A 20,282-nucleotide genomic window follows, 5' to 3' on the forward strand; every position below is an offset into this window, starting at 1 on the left:
AAACTCGTTCCACAGAAACCTTTTTTGTTTCCACTGACAGAAAGACAAGACAAAAGTACACCTGTGACATCCTGGTACCCAGACAGGTGTTCCTGGTAAGCCCCGCCCCTTTCCAGGTGGAAGTAGAAAAGCTCCATCAGCTTCCCCCGCTGAACAGAACCCCAGATCTCCTGCTGCCAACAACTCCTCACTCGCTGAACCAACCTTCACATCCAGTAAGTCAAGACTTTATGTTCCTTTACAAGAACCGGTTAGGATTTTTCTACTAATTTAAACATTAAAACTTTAAGTCTGATATTTTTTTAGTAAACCAGATGACATAAATTTAGTTAAATATTTATTTATGTATTTTTCTGTTGTATTCCTGTATAAAAGAACAGAATAATCATAAATCTCAACTTTTTGTATCATATGTATCTTCTTCCTGATTAAATTTCAATTGCGCATACAAAGTTAAAACATATTGCGCAATTTAATTTTAATGCTGCTTTTTGTTAAATAAAAATCCTCAAAACAAATTTTTTAACATGATTTGTCTAAATATTTATATTTTCCAGGCAGAAATGGAACATAAGATGATGCAGGTTTTCGCCGCGCTGATGGTTTTCCTGGCTCTCAGTTTCCAGCCAGTCCTGTCACAGGTTAGTATTTATTATTATTACTATTATCATTATTGTAGTGTTAATACTTTAATTTACTTTAATACCAACAACTTTGATTTATTTACAAGATAAAACGATCTCACTGCAAAAACACAAAATCTTACCTAATCTAATTTTTGGTATAGTTTCTATTTCATGTATCTTAATACATTTTTAAAAAGACAAAACTAACTTATAAAAAACCTCCCAGCAAGATATAACATTGTTTTAAGTAAATAATTCTTTAATATTGATGAAAAGGTTCTAGTTTCATTGGTAGATTATTTCACTAATGATATGGGAATGTTATAAATTCATTTATCTGCCAGTGGAACGAGTGTTTTTTTCATACATATTAAGGAGTTATTCACTTAAAACAATTTCTTATTTCTCGCTGAAATGTTACTCATTTTATCTCAAGTGTATTAAGATATTTGCACTAGAAACTAAGTAAACAATATCTGGTAACATTTTGTGTTTGCAGTGCTGAACTTACAAAAGTGTCCAAAATCCATTTACTGACACAAATGTACTCAGATTTGGTGGGAATTTTTAAAAACTTTGCTCTTTGAGTAACCTTTAGAAACTCAGAGGACAAATAGAAAGACTTGACTGATGATGGGGAAACAAACAAAAGCTCAAAATCTTTTGGTTTGGTTTTGTTAAACTGTAACCGATGATTTACTTGGAGCTTAAGAAGACAGAAGGAAGTTACCCATTAACTTTAACACTGAGACGTTTTAGTGGCTGAGCCAGAAAATGGAAACAGAATCAGATTTTTAAATTTAATTAACATATAAATGGCAGCTAATCTTCACATTAAAGCTCCACCAGAACAAAGAAGCTAAAGAATCTCGACTGTTTATTGACTCTGGGTTTGTTTTTGTCTCCATAGGTTGTCATTTCCAAAACAGGATGTGGCACAACCAAACAATGCGTGCAGGACCCTGATACCTGCGACCCCGCAGGCACCACCACGTGTCTTTTTGGATCTGCTCGCCCCACAGCGTTGAAACCCCCAAATGGCATCGACCTGGCCTTTGAGCTCAGTGGGAACCCTGTGAACAATTCGGGATACATCGCCATGCGTCTCACCAAGAGCCAATCTGATGTAAAACACAAAATTATTATTACATTCAAAAGTTATTCTGAATAAATGTTTGGGAAAAAACAGGGAGATACAAAATATTGCTAGTTAGCTTAACAATATGTGTATATGATAGGTGTAGACTCCCAGACACAAAATGTAAATATTAAGGGTTTAATTATTTAAAAATCAAACAGCTACGAAATAGAAACAACCTTTTACTTTTTGGTTAAAACTGCAATTTTACATTTTAAAATGATTCTTACCATTTTTATAACACTCAGCTTAGTTTAGGGAGTTTTACTTTAGCTTAGTCTGGCTTTATGACATTAATTTTGAAACTGAGCGGAAATATTTCTAATCAAAGTTAACCAAATAGTCTTTATATTTTAGCTAAGCTTACTTTAGCTTGATTCCATTTATTTATGCTGCATTTAGCCTAACTTAGCTTAGTTTACTTTAGATGCATGAACTTAATTTAGCTCAGCTTATTTTATTGTGTTCAGCTTAATAAAATTAGGCAACATAAATATTATGACAAATGATGGTGTACAGTAAGCTAAACTCAAGACAACTTAAACAAAGTCATAACTTTGTACAATATTCATAATTTCTGACTGAAATGTTACATTGCTTCTCTCCACAGGGAAGCATGATTTTTGTCTGTGGGAGGAACAGCTCAAACAACGGGTCTTTCATCAGCTTTTCAACTACTTATAACACCACCAGTGGAAATTCGAACGATACACTAGCGAAGGTAAGACTTAACTTATAACATCCAGTTGTTCCTACATCTGTAAAATTACTTCAACAAAATAATTTCTATGCTAAAAAGGAAAGCGAGTTTTCAAAACTCACAACATATCATGATACATTTATTAACTTAAAATTTATCTACTAGATCTTTATGGAATAGCATTTATGACTTTGATTTCAAATTTTCAGACTATGACAAGTATTCAAAACACCATCGATGGTGGAAGCCTCAAGTGTACGTTTACCGTGGCTGGTCTGAATGCCACCACCGACGCTGCATTCCTCAGGGCCGCCGATACCACCTACATTATAGGCATCGCATCTGGACAACTCGTTGGAGGTAAGAGCACAAATATAAAAACTAACACTGTCATTTTGCATTGTGCATACAATGTTTACGTGTTTATCTGTTTACAGTTTAGTAAATGATAGAAATTTGCACGTTTGAGGCATGAATTAAAAACAATGATTTTCTTTTCAGGGTCTCTTTCAAGCTTCCCCCCATTTAAACTTGGTAATGCGACAGATTTTTCCATCTTCCTAAACACCACAGTACCAGGAGGGGCCAACCGTCCTTTCTACTCTAATGGTAAGCTACGCACACAGCCAATAAATATTTAGATCTATGTATTCCTACATTCAAAATAAACATTTTGTGTAGTTACCTAACATCCAAAGATGTTCCAAATAACACATATGAATACTCTTCACAGGGATCAGACTACATGTAGGTTTCACCACCTCAAATTTAGGATTTTTAAAGACCATTATGAATAAAATTTAAGACCCATATCATGACAGAAATGTAAAAAAGGTTTTTTTTGTAGCACTTGGCAGCAGCTTAGCAACGACAGACCCAAAAAAGCTAGCAAGTTTTAGCAGCTAGTTAGCGGTAGCTTTAACCACCTTGAGTGAAGATGTCAAACCTTTTCCTGATAGAAAATTTCCATGACACAAGATCAGTCCTGACAGCACAATTTAAGACCTGTGGTTTTTGTATTAAAGACCAACTTATGTGTTCCTTAACAAATTTAAGACATTGCCTTCATTTCTAATATATGAATTCATGACTTTTTAAGTTTTTCCTTTAAACTACTCAAGTTTCTGCTCAACCAAAAGAAAACTGCTTCTTATTCAGATTAAAAAAAGGACTCTGATAACAGCAGAGAAATCCACATTTCACCATGAAAAGAGTTCAAAACTAACATAAAATGTCTCATTTAAACAGTTTTCTATCTTCAGCTACTGACATTTTGTGCCATTCTTTGTAATTTCACATTACCTTCTCTAATTAACACGTCTTTCTGTTCTTCTCCTCCAGCTGTGCTGCCTCTGGTCAGCTTCCTCACACTGTCCATCCTGACGTTCGCCTGATCAAACCCAGAGAAGAAGCTGTTATAACCCCACAAAGACACAGTGAAGGGTGCTGCTTTAAAACGCAGCAAAAACCGAGTGTCATGTTGTTTATAAAGTGTTTTTACAAAGATAATTCAGAGATGCATAGATTATATTTTGCACTGTTTGTTCTAAACACTTAAATTGTGTTAAGTCAGATTCTGGAGATGAAGAAACTAATAGCTCAGGTTCTGAAAACCTTTTGGTGATCTAAGGTATATATTTTTTAATAATGTAAACATATCTATTGATACAATTACCATCCTTAAATGCTTTTGTTACTGTGTGAAATGAAATGTGAGCAGGTCTCGTCTGTTTATTAAATCTGTCATCTTAGTGGGAGCCCATCCCAGCTCAGGATTGTATTGTTTTCTTTAAGTAGATAAAGTTTTCTGTCAGTTAGCCAGAAGAAACCAGAAGAACTCACTACACCAGAAAAATGACTAAACCGAAAGCAAGATTTCAATCTCGTTGGCGTTCGACCAACATTCTGGATCTGATTGTCAAACACTCCAGTTGTCATAGTACGGCTAAAGAAAACAAGCCACTTGGAACAAGTTGATGCTTTTGTTGGTATGTGAGAAGACATGAAAGGTGGTTGAACCCTGATAGAATTACAAAGCACATATTTATGAGCACGAGATACGCAAGAAACTTAATGTGAAAACTTGAGACATTTACCAAAACACAATGCAAAAATCATTAGAAAATGTTGATAACCACATTACGGTTTTTCTTTATAAACTGTATTTTTTGACAATAAACATATTAGATTTGAATATTTTGTGCGTTTATTTAAATAAGTGCAAAGTTATGTTTTATCATCACCAAAAATATGGATTAATGTCTTACCTGTTTGCCTCTGACTTTTATTCATTAATATGTCAGGTGCTCGAACACGGAGCCCTGCGGTTCCCCGATTGTTCATTTTAGTCAAGTTAATTTGTATAAAACATTTCAGCAACAAAGCTGTTCAAAGTGCTTTACACGATAAATACAAAAATATTACATTACAATAGCAAAATAAAAAGAAGTAATACAAAGTTGTAATCCAGACTTGATGATGTTTTAGCTTTTATTAATAAAACTAATTATTATTAAGTTATAGTTCCAGATCAGAGAAGCATAAAAACTCAATGCTAAACTCTCCATGTTTGGTTCTGGGGATCCAGAGGAGAGTAGAACCAGAAAACCTGACCAATCTGAAAGTTTCATACAACTGCAACAGAACTTTAATGTATTTTAGACCTAAGCTACTCAGTAAGTATTTTAAAGTAATCAATGCAACTATAAATAAACACATGGGTGAGTTTCTCTACATCTTGTATTGTAGACATTAGTCTTTTAACCTTTTAAATGTTCTCCAGGTGATAAAAGTAGTAGCTGGATACAAAGCAGATCTTTGCAAAAAACAATAAGTTTATCAGATAGTAACATGTTTTTTCTAGTTTGTGACATTTATTATCTGATTCTAACCTTCTAAACTAAACTCGATGCCTTATTTTCCTTTAAAAAAAATACCATAGTGCTGGACTGTTTTCAGGCACCTGCACCACTGATTAGAATACATGAAAACTTTGATTTAATAACTTTAAATAATTGCACAACAGAGGACATTGTGCAACAATAGTTTCTGGACGATTCTACCAAACAATGTGTTATTTGTTTCAGGTCTTAATAAGAGCAACCTATCTTGGTTATAAAAGCTAAAAGAAATATTTGCTTGTATTTTTTGTCATACTGGATCTGTAACTTGGTAGGTGAAAAAACACAAATGAGAAAAATAGGACAAGTTTTAAAAGATGTTCAATGATACCTTTTGATTGATGCGTTTCGAAACCATTTCTGCTCTTTACACCTCAGGCAGATTCATTGTAATACTTTACTTTAAGTCTAACAGGTACATCAGGAAGTGTGGGGGGATGTTTAAACGTCTCCATTGTTTTCTTTTACAGGTTTCAGTACTTCAGCATTTGTTAAGTTCCATTAACATGTCAAACCTGTTTTATGTCGTGAGACCTTAGCAAGTTTACCTTCACAAGAAAATTGAAAGTGAATGACAATGAAAGCTGGAAATTTGTATCCCATTCTAGTTGAGGATTCAAGATGTTAATGAATTAATCAAAAGTTGACTGATCTTATCGATCCCATTACATTCATTTATAAGTGGCCATTTTCACTACAGAAGAAAACTGAGACTTAAAAGCTTCTGTAAACAGAAAGAACAGTTCATCTTTCTAATTTCTTGGTTTATCGTGTCATGAACTCCTTAGGGAGCTTGTCCAGTGTTTACATTTTAAACAGAACCACATAAAACGCATTTTAAATTCCACACCGGTTGCCATTTGTATAGTTTCCTACTTGCCAATAGACGTGCCCTCCGCCATCTTTGTTTCTGTATCTGTATCAACGGCTGAAAGACGAGCAGCGGCGTCCTCGCCTTCAACAATTTCATAGCAACCCATTTCTAAACAGTTGAGCTAAAAAGTATATTTATATGTTTGTATATACATATAAACTGACATTGACATATTCTTTAAGGAGCTTATATTTCTATAAAGAACCGCACACACTATTCGTTTCTGTTCTTTCGCACTCCGCCATCTTTCTTTTTTGGCTGGCTGAAGGATGACCAGCAGCGCCCTCTGCTGGAATGCGGCCAAACAACACCGCTAATTAATGTCCGTCGAAGCGGACATTAATCTATTTCAACTAATTTTAATTTAACAAGCCATTAATCAATGTTTAATAATTGTTTGTATTCCTAATTATAATTTTACAAAGTCACGCTTAACTAATAACAGTTTAAAGCTAAATGAAACTCAAGTAGTCAATGATTTGATTTTAATGTTTTATTTCAATTAATTTCTTTAAACTGAAATGGGAGGAGTCTTTAAGGATCTAGCAGAATGTTTATATTTCGAAACAGAATCGCATAAAAATAATCGTTTCTCTTGCTTGAAATATTAGTATCGCCCCCTCCTGGATGGCGGCCAAACAACAATGAAAGGCGGTCAAAGCGGACGTTATTAGTTAACGATTTGAACCAATTTTAATTAAAAAAGACATCAATGCCAACTTGATTGTTTGCTTCCCTAATTCTAGTTTTTCAAAGTCACTGAACTAATAAAAACAGATTTTCAGGCAAAATAAAGGCTCAGATTTTATTTTAATGTTTTATTGCAATTTATTTCTTTACAGTTAAACTAAAAAGTGTTTATATATTTATATATATATAAAAAACTGACATGAACATACACACGAGGTCAAAGAAACTCACTGAGGAGGAAGAAAAACACGCAGAAGCTAAAAACTAATCTGTGGCTGAGTTCTCGTCCTCGCTTTAAGAGATGTCCGTCGAGCTGTTGTCTCTGAGAACATTATTAGTCCATGTTCCCGTCTCCACACGAAGACGAGAAGAGAAAAAACTAAATACAAACCTACAGCTAGATATTCCTGTTACAGTAATACTGGACAACTAAACAAAAACTAAAAGGAAATCTTCAGGGACAACATGACAGTAAGGTGTGCGCACCATGCTTGTGTTTTCGTGCACACTTGTGGTTTCTATCTACAACGTTGAGTGTTAAAACAGGAGTCGGAGCTCCTTCTGGAAGCCGCGCCGAATCTCCGCCTACGAGTCGTCGTCGCCGTTCACGCTGTCGCCATCATCTTCGTCTCCTTCCACGTGTTCGCCTTCCTCCTCTTCCTCTTCTTCTTCCTCCCTCTCCTGACTCTTGACCTGATGGATTTGTGAGCAGAAACTGCAATGTTAAAACTACTAAAAAGTTAAAAATCATAACATACAGACATACAGTAAATCGGACTAAACTTTCTGTTTTAGCACTCAGGATAAAAAAAAAAAAAGAAGCTAAAAGCCAGAATAATAGTGATTTTTTTTTTTTCAAATTTAGAAGTTTATATATGCCGTAGTGTTAGGTTAGTTTTTTATAATTACAAAAATAAAGTAATTTTAGCAAAATAAATGTAAAATTGCAAGAAAAATGTGGTTTTAAACGTAATCAGCTTGGTGATTTTTTTAGGTTCTTTCTTTTAAATTGACATAAATAGATGTTTGAACAATCGCCTCAAAATCCTGCTGATAATACTTTGATGCCGATGTGTAAAAAGATAAAAAAAAAAAAGAAAAGTCATTTATAAAACTGTTGCTGAAGTACAACTTCACAAGATGTCAGATAATCCTCATTTTAATTTAAAATATTTTGTTGTGTGGGAGTCGTCTTAGAATTACGACTTTTCGTATTATTATGACTTCCTTCTCTTACCATTACAACTTCCTCCTAGTATTTTTATTTTTATTAGTGATTTCTGACGACACGTTTTCTTGTAAAACGACTACTCTTGTAATAATCTTTTTTTAAGCCTGGCCCTAATATTTCGACGCAGACATAAAAGAGTATTATGTATTTTTAAAGAATGTGGGAAAAACAAAGAATAACATTTTTACTAACACTTCAGCTGCACTGCTCCTTGTTTAATGTCACAGATGAATCCAAATTACTCAGCCAAGATATTAGAAAGTGAATTGTGGACCTTCATTAATCTGGTTCAGCCTCGTTTATAATTTCCAGATTCTAGAATAAGTCACTTTTATTAGTGATATCTGATGTCTTAAGAAGTTCCTGTTCCATGTCGTTTCTTGAAAGCTGAACCTCCAATATGAAAACATGTATGATGCTAAATGGTAACATTTGCTTTTTATTTTTGTAAAAGCCGTTTTTAGATGTTCAGTAGGATTTGTTTTTATTGTGCATACAGTAACTTGAATGACCATTAAGGATGTCGTTTCAGGAAGGCAGTTGAAAATTTAATTTGTTCTCTAAATATTGTGTTGAAATTCTGTCTTTTTTGGAAAAGTTTTGTGCATCAATTTCAACTTTTTTTGAGAGACTAAAATAAAGCTTGAAAAAAAGTAGCAACTTTTTGAAAAAGTTTAAGCAAAATCAGTAATTTAGGCCGCAGCAGCTAACCGCTCTCACCTCTTCCTCCTCCAGCAGGTCTCCCTCCTCTTCCTCCTCGTCATCGTCGTCGTCCTCTTCCTCCTCATCCGAGTTGTTCATGTCCTGGCTCTCCCTCTCTCTCTTTATGCCGTCGTTCTTCTTGCTGCTGGAGTGCGGCGGTGAGGTCACCTCGCCCGGCTCTGGCTTTATGCTCTTTGCTACAAAACAATCAAAAATGTGAATTCACTAAAAACCTGCAGCATCAGATCAACTTAACGGCAGTATTCTGGTGGGAACTGTCGTACCAAACTTCTTGCTGTGGTCCTTCTCCATTCGCTCCAGGCTCTCCAGCAGGTCGTCCACTTTGCTTTTAATCTGCGACAGTTCCCGCTTGATGGTCTGCAGCTCTTCCACCCTCACTGCACGGAAACAAAAGATTAAACTCTGCTCTACAGTTCAACCAGAAACTAATATTTTATCGATTATTCTGACTACAAGATAAAAAAGCAGCACATTCTGCAGGCTTTTCATTTAACCATTGAAGCCTTTTTACACAATATTAATAAAACAAATTCATTTTTAACATAAGCATTTTGTTGCTTAAAATGCAACAACATGGCATTGTTTTATTATTCCCTTGATCATTTGTAGCCAGAGTTGGTAGTAACTAGTTACATTTACTCCATTACATTTACTTTAGTAACTTTCTTGAAAAAAAAAAGGTACTTTTAGGAGTATTTTTACTTTTACTTTAGTGACTTTATTATGAAGTATAGCTGCTCTTACTTGAGTACCGATAAAGCAAAACGTGACTCAATATTCCACATTTAAATTTGTTAGTTTTCATGAAGGAGATCTCAGTATTTCTACATTATTCTGCCAATATTCTGACTTTTTTCTGGTAATATTAATGCTTTAGTCTCTAGACTTTATTTGGAATAAAACAAAAAAAAAAAAAACCTTAGCCTGGTTGTAATATTTCATCATAAAGTTGATCTGAATTCAATCTTTGGCACAAAGAGACACGAAAACAACAATCAATCAGGTAAATGCTAATTATTGAGTTTGTTTTAAGTCATCATGCATTAATTGATTTATTGCTTGTTGCAACAGGCCGATCAGAACTCTGTGTACAACTAGCATAAGGGATGATCGAGAATCATTTCTGTCACTTCTTATTTCCATTTCAGAAAAAAATAAATTGAAATCGGAAATGGTACGAAAAAAAAATAAAAAATAAAAATCAGGATTTTTAATCAAATAAAACTCACTTTTTGAGGATATAGAATATTCTCTGTCATTTGTAGTTTCTATTTTGGAAAAAAAAAAAGATATCAGAAATTTAATGGAGAATTTCAGATTTATATTCCTGATCCATGTTGTCTTGTTGTTTTATGTATATTTAAACTTTTTCCAGCTTCAGTGCTGAATGTTCTTCAGGAACTGAAGTTTCTGTCGGTGGGAGCACTGACTCGTTCTGGACGACGAAGTCCTCTGGCTGCTCTTTGACGAAGAGGAGAAGCTGCTCTTGGTCCGCCGGCTGCTCCCTCCGCTCAGGCTGACCCGCGGGCGTTTGGACGGGATCACGGCCCGCGACAACGGCGGCGGCGCGGGGACGCGAGACGGGTACGAGTACATTCTGGAACCACACAGAAAAAAAAAAAGAAACGAAACAGAAATCATGCTGGTGCTGACTGAGCAGCTCAGTGGTCGTTTTTTCCAGACGGTTTTCACTCACCTGTCGTAGTAGTCTCTTTGAAAATCATAGTCGAGGTCAAACGAGGAACTACTGCAAGGCAGAACATAAACAAAGCGGTGAAAATATGTAAACCTGTCGCATTCCCAGCGTGTTTCTCCAAGCCTCTTTTAAAAACGGTTTGTTATCTTTGCCTCAGCTACAGGCGGCGTTTGTTGGTCAGACACCGACCTGTACATGTCTCCAGCCGAGCGTTTGGAGGTTTTGGACCGGTGCGGTTTGGGTTCTCCGGCGAGGTTACAGTCTGAGGTAAAAAGACACAGAGCGGATCGTTAAGCAGAGTGACGATAAAAACACCCTTCAGACAAAACATGAAGAACTTTCACCTAAACGGTACACTTACATTTTAAACATAGCTGCATTGCTTGAAACGATCAGTTCATTAAAATAAAAACTTTTAAGATATGTGTTTATTAATCCAGTTTTTAGTTTTGCAATTTGCTCCTTTCAGATTAAAACAAGTCAAATTAGTTAAATTCATAGATCTAAAATAATGCAAGGCAGAATTTAATTAAACCAAACTGATGCAATCTGAGTTTTAAAAGTGTTTGTTGACTTTCCAGATTATCATGACAAATGTTGAGTCCCTTGCAAAAATCAACTAAATCCTTGAGTTTTTTCACAATATTCTCTCACTAAAACCACAAATAAAGGACTTTACTTGTAATTTGCAGAAAAGCGATGTCTGGTTTTTCTGCTCCACAGAAGAAAAAAAAAAAAAAAAAGATCTTAAAAGTGTGGTGTGCATTTTTATTTGTCAATACTTTGCTTACACAAAGTATGAGGAGCTTTGCAAATCTGAAGCCTGAAACTTTGTGAAAACATAAGTTTTACAAACTAAAAATTACCAAAAATGTTGTGATGTTTTTTTAATCTGCTCAATTAAGCATAAACTATTTTACTTTACCATGAGTTTTTTTATAGATTCAAAACTTCAAATACTTTTTTGCATGTTTTACTTTTATTTTGGGCTCAACTGAAGAAATCTGAAATAAATATTTCGTCAGCAATAAAGTCTTCATTTGAAAACACTTCATATATTTAACAAAGTTTTAATACGGTAATTAAAAGCAGATTTTCTGCACTTTAGAGTAGAAAAGTCACGGAGCAGATGTGGTCCTAGTTACCATGACAACGGAAGGAAAGCAGAAAAAAGATGATCACTTTGTGTTGCATTCAACATTTGTCTCAGCAGATTTTAATTTAAAAGTCGTAATTTTGTCCTAATTTATTCCTGAATTGAGGACAAGAAAAAAAAAACAAACAAAGAAAACAAATCAGTCAAAGGGCCGTTAAACGGCCCTCGAGCCCCACTTTGAACACCTTTACTGTAAAATGGTCAAAAAGCAGCTCGTCCATCATTTTACTCTCACAACTCTCCTGGTTGTGAGAGTAAAATGGAACTGAGTACAAATGCATACCACAGTTTTTGCATTATAATTATAAATCATTTCTCTTTCTTTTCTTTTCGAATCATTTCGAATCATTTCTTTACAGTGATATCCAGCTTTCTGTTAGACATAATCTATTTTTTTAATACAAGGATGTTTGTGTTTGCAACGTGAGAAACATTCAAAGTGCAAATATTTTTGCATGTTGAGCTAAAAACATGTGAGAGAGATAAGAGACACACAAAGACGTTTTTCTCCTCAGACAAGCGAAACTTGTTCCGATCCACATGTGAACTGAGAAGTGAAACCGTAATACTGCCAGTGTTGTATAGTAACGAAGTAAAAACACTTCACTACTTCACTTAAGTATATTTTGGAGTACTTCATACTTTCCTCGAGCATGAAATTTTTTTTGATAACTTTCACTTTTACTTCATTACATTTCCAAACTTAATTGCATACTTTTACTCCGATACATTTTCAATGTGTGGTTTAGTTACTCGTTACAAAAAAGGGAGAGAGAGAAGCGATAGTGTTTTGTCCCCACCTACTGATTGACTGCAACAAAGTCGGACACAAATGGAGCTCCATACGACATGAACCACATATGCATACGTGGTTCATGTCAGAAGCTGGTTCAGTTGTAAAGCAGGTTAAGTTAACCTTGTGGTATAGGTAAAGCACCTCATTTTCTTAACTAAATGATGCCTGCAGGTATATATCTATTAGCAGGTTTAATTTTGCCTGCACTTGGTTGTGTACATTATTTTAAGTGTATTTGACAAGTTCACCAAAATATAAAAAATGTAATTCAAACTGCATTTGCCTTGTTTTACTTTATACTTATACTTTTCATTACATTACTTGAGTACATCCATTTTTACAGTAATTTCCATACTTAAGTATAAGACGTTTCAGATACTTTAAGACTTTAACTCAAGTAACATTTCAGTCAGTGACTTGGACTTTTACCAAAGTCATATTTTGGAGAGGTATCTATACTTTTACTTGACTCTGAGATTTCAGTACTTTATACAACACTGATTACTGCTGCATGTTTGGGTCCAACATAGATAGTATAGACCTATAAATGAACCTTCAAATCTACCACAAAGCAGAAGAAACGGCTCATAAAGTCACACAAACCTATAATCAAGATAAACATCCGCTTGTTTCTTTAAAATTCGGCCTGCAAAAATTCTCCAATTTAATGCTAGGAGATTTACTGAAATGCAACTAAAGATTTTTACAAATCATGATAAAAAGATTTATATTTCTCTGATGTCTATTATCTAATTTCTTTTAAAAAAATGGATTTTTAGGAACCGTTTTAGGTTTAAAACAAGATTCAATTCAGTTTATTCAACCATATAAATACAAATGTATTTATGCATTTATTAATTTTGCGCTGTCAAATTAATTCTGATCTTATTGACTTAAAAAAAATAAGTAAAACATGATTACACTGAAAACAGAAAACTTTTTTTTAATTTTCTAAATAATAATAATACTTTTATTCTAAATTTCAACAAAAGTAAAAGCTTTTTTTCCTCATAGCTGCTCTGCGTTAGGCAGCGGTGTCCAATGCGTGGCCCGCAGGCCATGTGTGGCCCTTGGATTAATTTTTTGTGGCCCCAACTGCAGTTCAAGAATGATCCAATTTTGTTCGTTATAACATTTATTTGAAATCAGGGTAAAATTACAGCTGATAATTATAAGTTTGCCACAAATTATTTGTGTTTTTATAACCAAACTTTTATATGTAAGTCCAGAGACTTTTACTGAAAATCTGACCTAAATTAACTTTTATTTAATTCATTAACTTCTGCTAAATATAGCAATCAATTTGAAAGAAAGGGACCCAAATCCTGGTTTATAACTGAGAATAAATTAAGCTTAAAATAGTTTGAAAACATGGCGGCAGCGTGTCGGATTCGCTCTGTTCTTATTATAGACTTATGAATATTTTTTTGTTGTTGAGGCGATCCATGTTTGGAGAATTATTCCCTCTGGTCTTAAATGCTGTGAAATTAGAAGGACTTATGTTTCTGTTTAACTTTCAGAGAGTCAGATGCGTAACCGTGGCAACAAGGTGGTGTTTTTACAACTAGAAGCAGCTGATTAGCAAATAAAAAGCTCAAATAACATCTGAACTATGACCCCAAGTCCCTGCAGAACTGAAAAAAGGATTTATGGATGCAGAGCAGAGAGAGAAGTAGTTCAATTATTTCAGTTATCGATTATTATCCATTACTGGATTAAAAAAAATTGCTGTCTTCTGCAGATTTGGCATTTAACCACTTAATTATTTGAATGCAGTATTAGAAAAAAGGCAAAAATGGAAAATAACTCTGTTCATTTTTTAAATAAGAAAAACATTTTGTTATTTGAAATGCAATAACTTACCATTCCCTTAACAAACGCCTTTTTTATATTAAATATTTTTGTAAAGTTTCGGCTTCAGTATAGCTTTAAATATGTTGTTCTTTCAGCAAATTTCCGTTTTTTAGTCTGTTTATTCCAGTTAACGATGAATCAATTGCTGAATTAGATGATTATTATTTCAATAACTGATTAGTTGCTTTAGGCCGAGTCCAAACCACACAGCCGGACAATGATTTAAAGAAGAGCGGCAAAAGCAAACGAGGTGGATTAGCAGTGCTTGCTAACATGCTACTATGGAGTATCGTCTCTGCTGGCTAACATTTAGCTGTTAGCATGTCATGAAAGTCATGAGAGCATCACAGCAGCAGGCTTCAGTCAGAGGCCTTCTCAGATTTATGGCAAGACTGACTGCTACTGGAAATCCTTCCTCCAACGACGACGCATTGAAGAAACTCCGATGATGTGAGTTGCAATATTTAATATCCCTTCGAGATAAATAAAGTCTGGCTAAACTTTAGGTACGAAAGAGAAGTATTTAACATTAATCTTCAGGTTCAGCAGAAGCTAAAGTCCTCACCGAGAACTTGCCCGACGATCATCCTCCCGTCCTCGCCCGTGACGGCGGCCCGGGCGTTCCTCTCGTTGGCGTACTGAACGAAGGCGTAGCCCTTGTGGACAGAGCAGCCGACGATCTTCCCATACTTGGAGAAGATGGCCTCCACGTCCGCCTTGGTGACCAGCAGGGTGTTGAGGTTGCCGATGAAGACCCGGGAGTTGAGGGAGCGCGGGTCGGTCTTATTGGTGACGTTGCTGCTGGCCATGAGGCTGGAAGTGGAGGATGAACGTCTGACGGAAAGAGAGAGAGAAACAGACAGACAAACGGATACGAAGGTTTGAGATTTTCACGAAGGATGAGAGATGCTTCAGTCCTCTGAAAGTCTGAGTAGTTAAGCTTCAAACAGCTTTCTGTGGAGCAGAAATCTCCAAATGAAAGGAGTTCTCTAGAGATGCATCAATCAATCTGAATTCACATTTTATTTTCTCTAATTTGTGTTCAATTAGTCAAAATTTTATACTTTCCCAAATTTACTAATTAAAAACTTTCAGTATTTTTGGTCTAAACACAAACCAAAAGCAAAAACTTTGTTTATATACATTTTTCTTTCTAGACTATCCAGAAAAATCTTCTATGCCTCAATCAATAATCCTTAAAATCTTCTTAATAAATCCGTCTTTGCAGGCAAGTATTGATCAATACATCTCTGGCTGTTCAGCTGCTCTAAATTGTTTCACTCATGCAAACAATTGTCTTAATTCTCATTATTAAACCTGCTGCACTGGTTGTACTGAAAAGAATAATAATCAGGCCTCAGAAACTAAAATTAAAACCACATGAAGGTGAGTGATGAACTCAAAAATAAACATTCATGCGCCACTAGCGGTTTTTTTTTTTACTTACAAAACAGATATAAAGCATCAAACATGCAAATGACTTCATAAAAGGAAGCAGGGACTTCTTTAGATTAATGCAAAAAGTAAACATAAATAACCATTATTTAGCAACGCTCCCTCTGTGCATTTTCTCATGCGGACGCAGCCTAAACGCTTCATGTTCCTCTAAACCAACCGAACACACGCTGCAGTTCCTCACATGGAGAAACAGAAAGCTTTTAAAGTAAATATGTGAAGCAGACGCACACAAGGAAGTTATGCCGAGCAGCTAAAACGTTACCCGTGAGAAATGCACTTTGTGTTTTTATTGTGTATTTTTATGGCCTCGCCGCTCCTGTCTAAGATCGGATTTTTGCCGTTTGCAGGTGGAGAACCGTGAAAACATCAGTGGTACGGACAGTAACTCTGCCCCCCTCCTGCTGATAGAGAAGGAAAGCGCAGTGGGGGGGATTTTTTCAACGTTCACTCACTCCATAGCGTCTGTGTGCGGGGATCTCGTCTGCCTGACGTTTGACACTGTGGGCTGGGCTCAGTTTGGGCTGGTGTCTGGACCTTCACCTTCGCCCCCTGGCAATTTTTACTGAGGCGACAGAAAACACATCCTCAGTCAAGCTGGGCAGGGTTATCGTTCACCAAATCTTACCTGGGCTGGACGGAGTGTGTGCAGGAACTCCAGAACATATACCACCCAAAAAATAGGCGCTTAATGCCCCTTAAAGCTACAGCTGGGTAGCATCAATTTAAATCTAAATTAAAAGGGTTAAGGAGTCAATCTAAGACACAAAAATATTACATTATATAACACCAACTACTTTAAATCTAATACATTTTGACTAAATCCGTTTATTCGAGCAGTAAAATGTTAAAATATCTTCCATCAAAGCAAACCATTAGTAAAACCAACTATTTATGAGTTTTTAAATTTTTTTATACACACTGAAATCACTAAAGTGTAAAGATGCTGCAAAAATATTAAGGATGGGCAACTGTGGTACTGATCAGCCAGTGTCCTGCAAGTCTTAGATGCGTTTTGCTCCAACAAAGCATGATTTAAAAGTTCAGACATCTAAAAACACACACACACAAAAAAAAGACTTTGCATTTATAACAAAATAGCTGCAGATAACCAATAATATTACTTTTAACTACAAAGAGAAAAGCAGCAACATTTTATACAACAGCATCCATGTTAGGGAGTCTCTCAGTTATGTGAATGGATACATTTCATATTCTTTATACAATGACTGAGGCCCATTCCCTAATAATCAATTAATCCTCTACGTATGAATTGACTTTTAACTTTTTATTTATATGCTAAACATGAGGATGGAATGTAGAAGAATTAAGGGGATGTACCTATAAGTGAATGCAGAGAAACACATAACAGCCAAAGGAAGACACTTTTCATACATCATGTTTAATTAAATGTGCATTTATCATGTTATGTGTTAAAACTTGCAATCCAAAGCTTTAAAAAAAAAAAATCACCATGCGAGGGAAAAACTGGGGAAAACTCCGTAAAAAAAAAGTGAAGAAAAAGTGAGAAAAAAAAAGTCCAAAGACAACGATTCACAAAAACAACCCAAATAAATCAACAACACACCCGCCTGGACACCAACAGCGCCCTCTTCTGGGCTCAAGTGTGAATCACAAGGCCTGCGCTAGCCTTGGTAGCGCTCCATGCCGGCTAGCGCTGCTAGAGTTAGCTAACCACCAACTAAAAAAAAGGCACGAAAAAATAAACACCAATCTGACCAGTTTTTGTGAAAAAAAAAATCAAAACCTGAAAAATTCTGATAAATATGCCGTCAATAATCTGAAAGGGATTAAAATTTTGCTGCCTCTGACGCTGTTAGCTGAAGCTAACGTTAGCTGTCCGACTGTCTGAAAAGCGAGCCAAAAACAAATCAGTCCCGTCAAAGAAAAATATAAAGCTAGGCAAACTTGCAAAAATAGTTCAAAGTGTATCTAAGATGCTTCCAACATGTTGTGGCTCTAAAAAAAACCAATCTGCGTTTTTTTGTCTTTGAGGGGGACGAGCATTTCCACGTTAGCTAAGCCAGCTAACCCTGCTAGCCAGCACATTCTGTCCACTCGCAAAATGGAAAATCACCGTGGAAAAAATCCAAAAAGAAAAGAAAAAGGAGGGAAAAATGAAAAAATGTCTGGGGACAAAATACTCACCACGACCTGTACGAGCAAAATGTCTTGTTTTTTCGTAAAATCGGTCAAATTGCAATTTAGGTCGTCCTTTTTGGTGCACAAGCGATTCGCCCCGTTTGAACAGCAAGCTAACGCAACAGGCGATGGCGCAGTGATGAGAAGGATGCGTTGGTTTTGATTTACGGAGCAATCTGGAGGGGCGGCGTCTCTACAAAAAGCACGACTTTAGAAATTTGGCTACATCCGGTGTGACCAGATGAGCAAAACATCATAAGCCGTGAACTAAGGGCAAAATATTTATATTTTTCTGCTTTCAACTTTATGAACACTGATTTTATTTTAAAAATAGTATTTTTGAATTCTAAAATAAACAAATAGCAAAATAAAGAATATAACTTGAAAAGTAAGTACTATAATGTCAAGTAATATAATTTATAAAATAAACTTCAAGAATGTAAAATATAAATGATAGGCATTATGTAAATTATGTGAATTAACTGTCTGTCTCTGTGTTGCCCTGCGACAGACTGGCGACCTGTCCAGGGTGTACCCTGTCTCTCGCCCTTAATGTTAGCTGGAGATAGGCACCAGCAACCCTCCCCGACCCCAGTAGGGACAACGGTGTACAGAAAATGGATGGATGAATGTTGTAAATTAAAAATTGTACCTTTATAAAATCTAAAACATGTATTACTTTATTTTGAAGTAAAGGAGAAAAAGTAGAAATATGCTAAGTTAGGACACAAATTATTTTTTTTTATTATAAATAATACGAATAATGCTAGATAAGATAAACTAGGCCACATAAACCCATGTTATGCTTTTAAATATTTAAAATATATTTATTTAATAAAATCAGAACAATAAAATTAGATTTACAGGAGAAGAATCTATTAAGCTTGTTATGTGCTGCTGCAGACAGCCAGAAGGGGGCAGTGTTCTCTAAAGAAATAAATCCAGGAAAGGTTTGACGTGTTCGTTAAACATGTGAGAGGCCATGGAACCCAATAACACATGGGAAAATACATAAATGATTTTTGTGTGCAGGATTTTTAATTACTTTATACTAATAATGTATAAACATGACGTTTCCACTGGTGCTGCTGAGGGTTGACAACTGCAGAGGGAATTGTTTCAACAGACTTATAAATAAACATTGTGACAGATGTCCTAAAAAAAACCCAGATGTGAAAAATGTTTGCATAAATAGGCAGGGGACAATTAAAAACAGGCACAAAGAATATGTGTTTGGTAAATTCAGTGTTGCCCATGAAGTTTAAATAATTCTGTTGTCTTTGTGGTTTTGAGAAGACATACAGTCATGGCCAAAAGTTTTGAGAATGATTCAAATGTTAATATTTACAAAGTCTACTGCTTCAGTTTTGATAATGGCAATTTGCATATACTCCAGAATGTTATAAAGAGTGATCAGCTTAACAGCAATTAATTGCAAAGTCAATATTTGCCTAGAAAATGAACTTTATCCCCCAAAACATATTTCAACTTCATTGCAGCCCTGCCTTAAAAGGACCAGCTAACATCGTTTCAGTGATTGCTCCATTAACACAGGTGTGGATGTTGATGAGGACGGGGCTGAAGATCAATCTGTCATGATTAAGTAAGAATGACACCACTGGACACTTTAAAAAGAGGCTGGTGCTTGGCATCATTGTTTCTCTTCTGTGAACCATGGTTATCTCTAAAGAAACACATGCAGTCATCATTGCACTGCACAAAAATGGCCTAAAAGGGACAAGTATCGCAGCTAGAAAGATTGCACCTCAGTCAACAATCTATTGCATCATCAAGAACTTCAAGGAGAGAGGATCCATTGTTGCCAAAAAGGCTCCAGGGAGCCCAAGAAAGACCAGCAAGCGCCAGGACCGTCTCTTAAAAGTGTTTCAGCTTTGGGATCGGTTTACCAGCAGTGCAGAGCTTGCTCAGGAATGGCAGCAGGCAGGTGTGAGTGCATCTGCATGTACTGTGAGGCGGAGACTCTTGGAGCAAGGCCTGGTCTCAAGGAGGGCAGCAAAGAAGCCACTTCTCTCCAGGAAAAGCATCAGGGACAGACTGATATTCTGCAAAAGGTACAGGGAGTGGACTGCTGAGGACCGGGGTAAAGTCATTTTCTCTGATGAATCCCCTTTCCAATTGTTTGGGACATCTGGAAAACAGCTTGTTTGGAGAAGACGAGGTGAGCGCTACCACCAGTCTTGTCTCATGACAACTGTAAAGCATCCTGAAACCATTCATGTGTGGGGTTGCTTCTCAGCCAAGGGAGTCGGCTCTCTCACA

General features: G+C 35.8%; 2 protein-coding genes across 6 annotated transcripts; one reads left to right on the forward strand and one right to left on the reverse strand.

The window, feature by feature from the left end:
- Positions 1 to 100: 100 nt before the first annotated feature.
- Positions 101 to 4,658, forward strand: LOC108167063 (putative ferric-chelate reductase 1). The gene is made up of 7 exons (XM_017309837.1): positions 101 to 215; positions 558 to 641; positions 1,537 to 1,752; positions 2,375 to 2,485; positions 2,674 to 2,824; positions 2,966 to 3,073; positions 3,806 to 4,658. The coding sequence occupies exons 2-7, from the start codon at positions 564 to 566 to the stop codon at positions 3,856 to 3,858; spliced, it is 717 nt and encodes a 238-aa protein (XP_017165326.1). The 5' UTR covers positions 101 to 215; positions 558 to 563; the 3' UTR covers positions 3,859 to 4,658.
- A 2,809-nt stretch (positions 4,659 to 7,467) lies between these two features.
- On the reverse strand, positions 7,468 to 18,168 carry LOC103479538 (heterogeneous nuclear ribonucleoprotein C). 5 transcript variants are annotated; one of them, XM_017310214.1, is made up of 9 exons: positions 18,009 to 18,167; positions 16,295 to 16,404; positions 14,950 to 15,218; positions 10,768 to 10,840; positions 10,579 to 10,629; positions 10,313 to 10,479; positions 9,146 to 9,259; positions 8,880 to 9,058; positions 7,468 to 7,621 (listed from the first exon to the last, which is right to left on the reverse strand). In XM_017310214.1, exons 2-9 carry the CDS (start codon positions 16,297 to 16,299, stop codon positions 7,514 to 7,516), a joined length of 966 nt encoding a protein of 321 aa, XP_017165703.1. In that variant the 5' UTR covers positions 16,300 to 16,404; positions 18,009 to 18,167; the 3' UTR covers positions 7,468 to 7,513. The 5 variants fall into 5 exon arrangements, with proteins under 5 accessions (XP_017165703.1, XP_017165702.1, XP_017165701.1 ...); XM_017310213.1 differs by having other exon boundaries at positions 17,428 to 18,167; XM_017310212.1 differs by having other exon boundaries at positions 17,313 to 18,167.
- Between the last annotated feature and the right edge of the window lie 2,114 nt (positions 18,169 to 20,282).

Source organism: Poecilia reticulata, linkage group LG17 (genome assembly GCF_000633615.1).
Source record: "Poecilia reticulata strain Guanapo linkage group LG17, Guppy_female_1.0+MT, whole genome shotgun sequence".
Taxonomy (NCBI): Eukaryota; Metazoa; Chordata; class Actinopteri; order Cyprinodontiformes; family Poeciliidae; genus Poecilia; species Poecilia reticulata.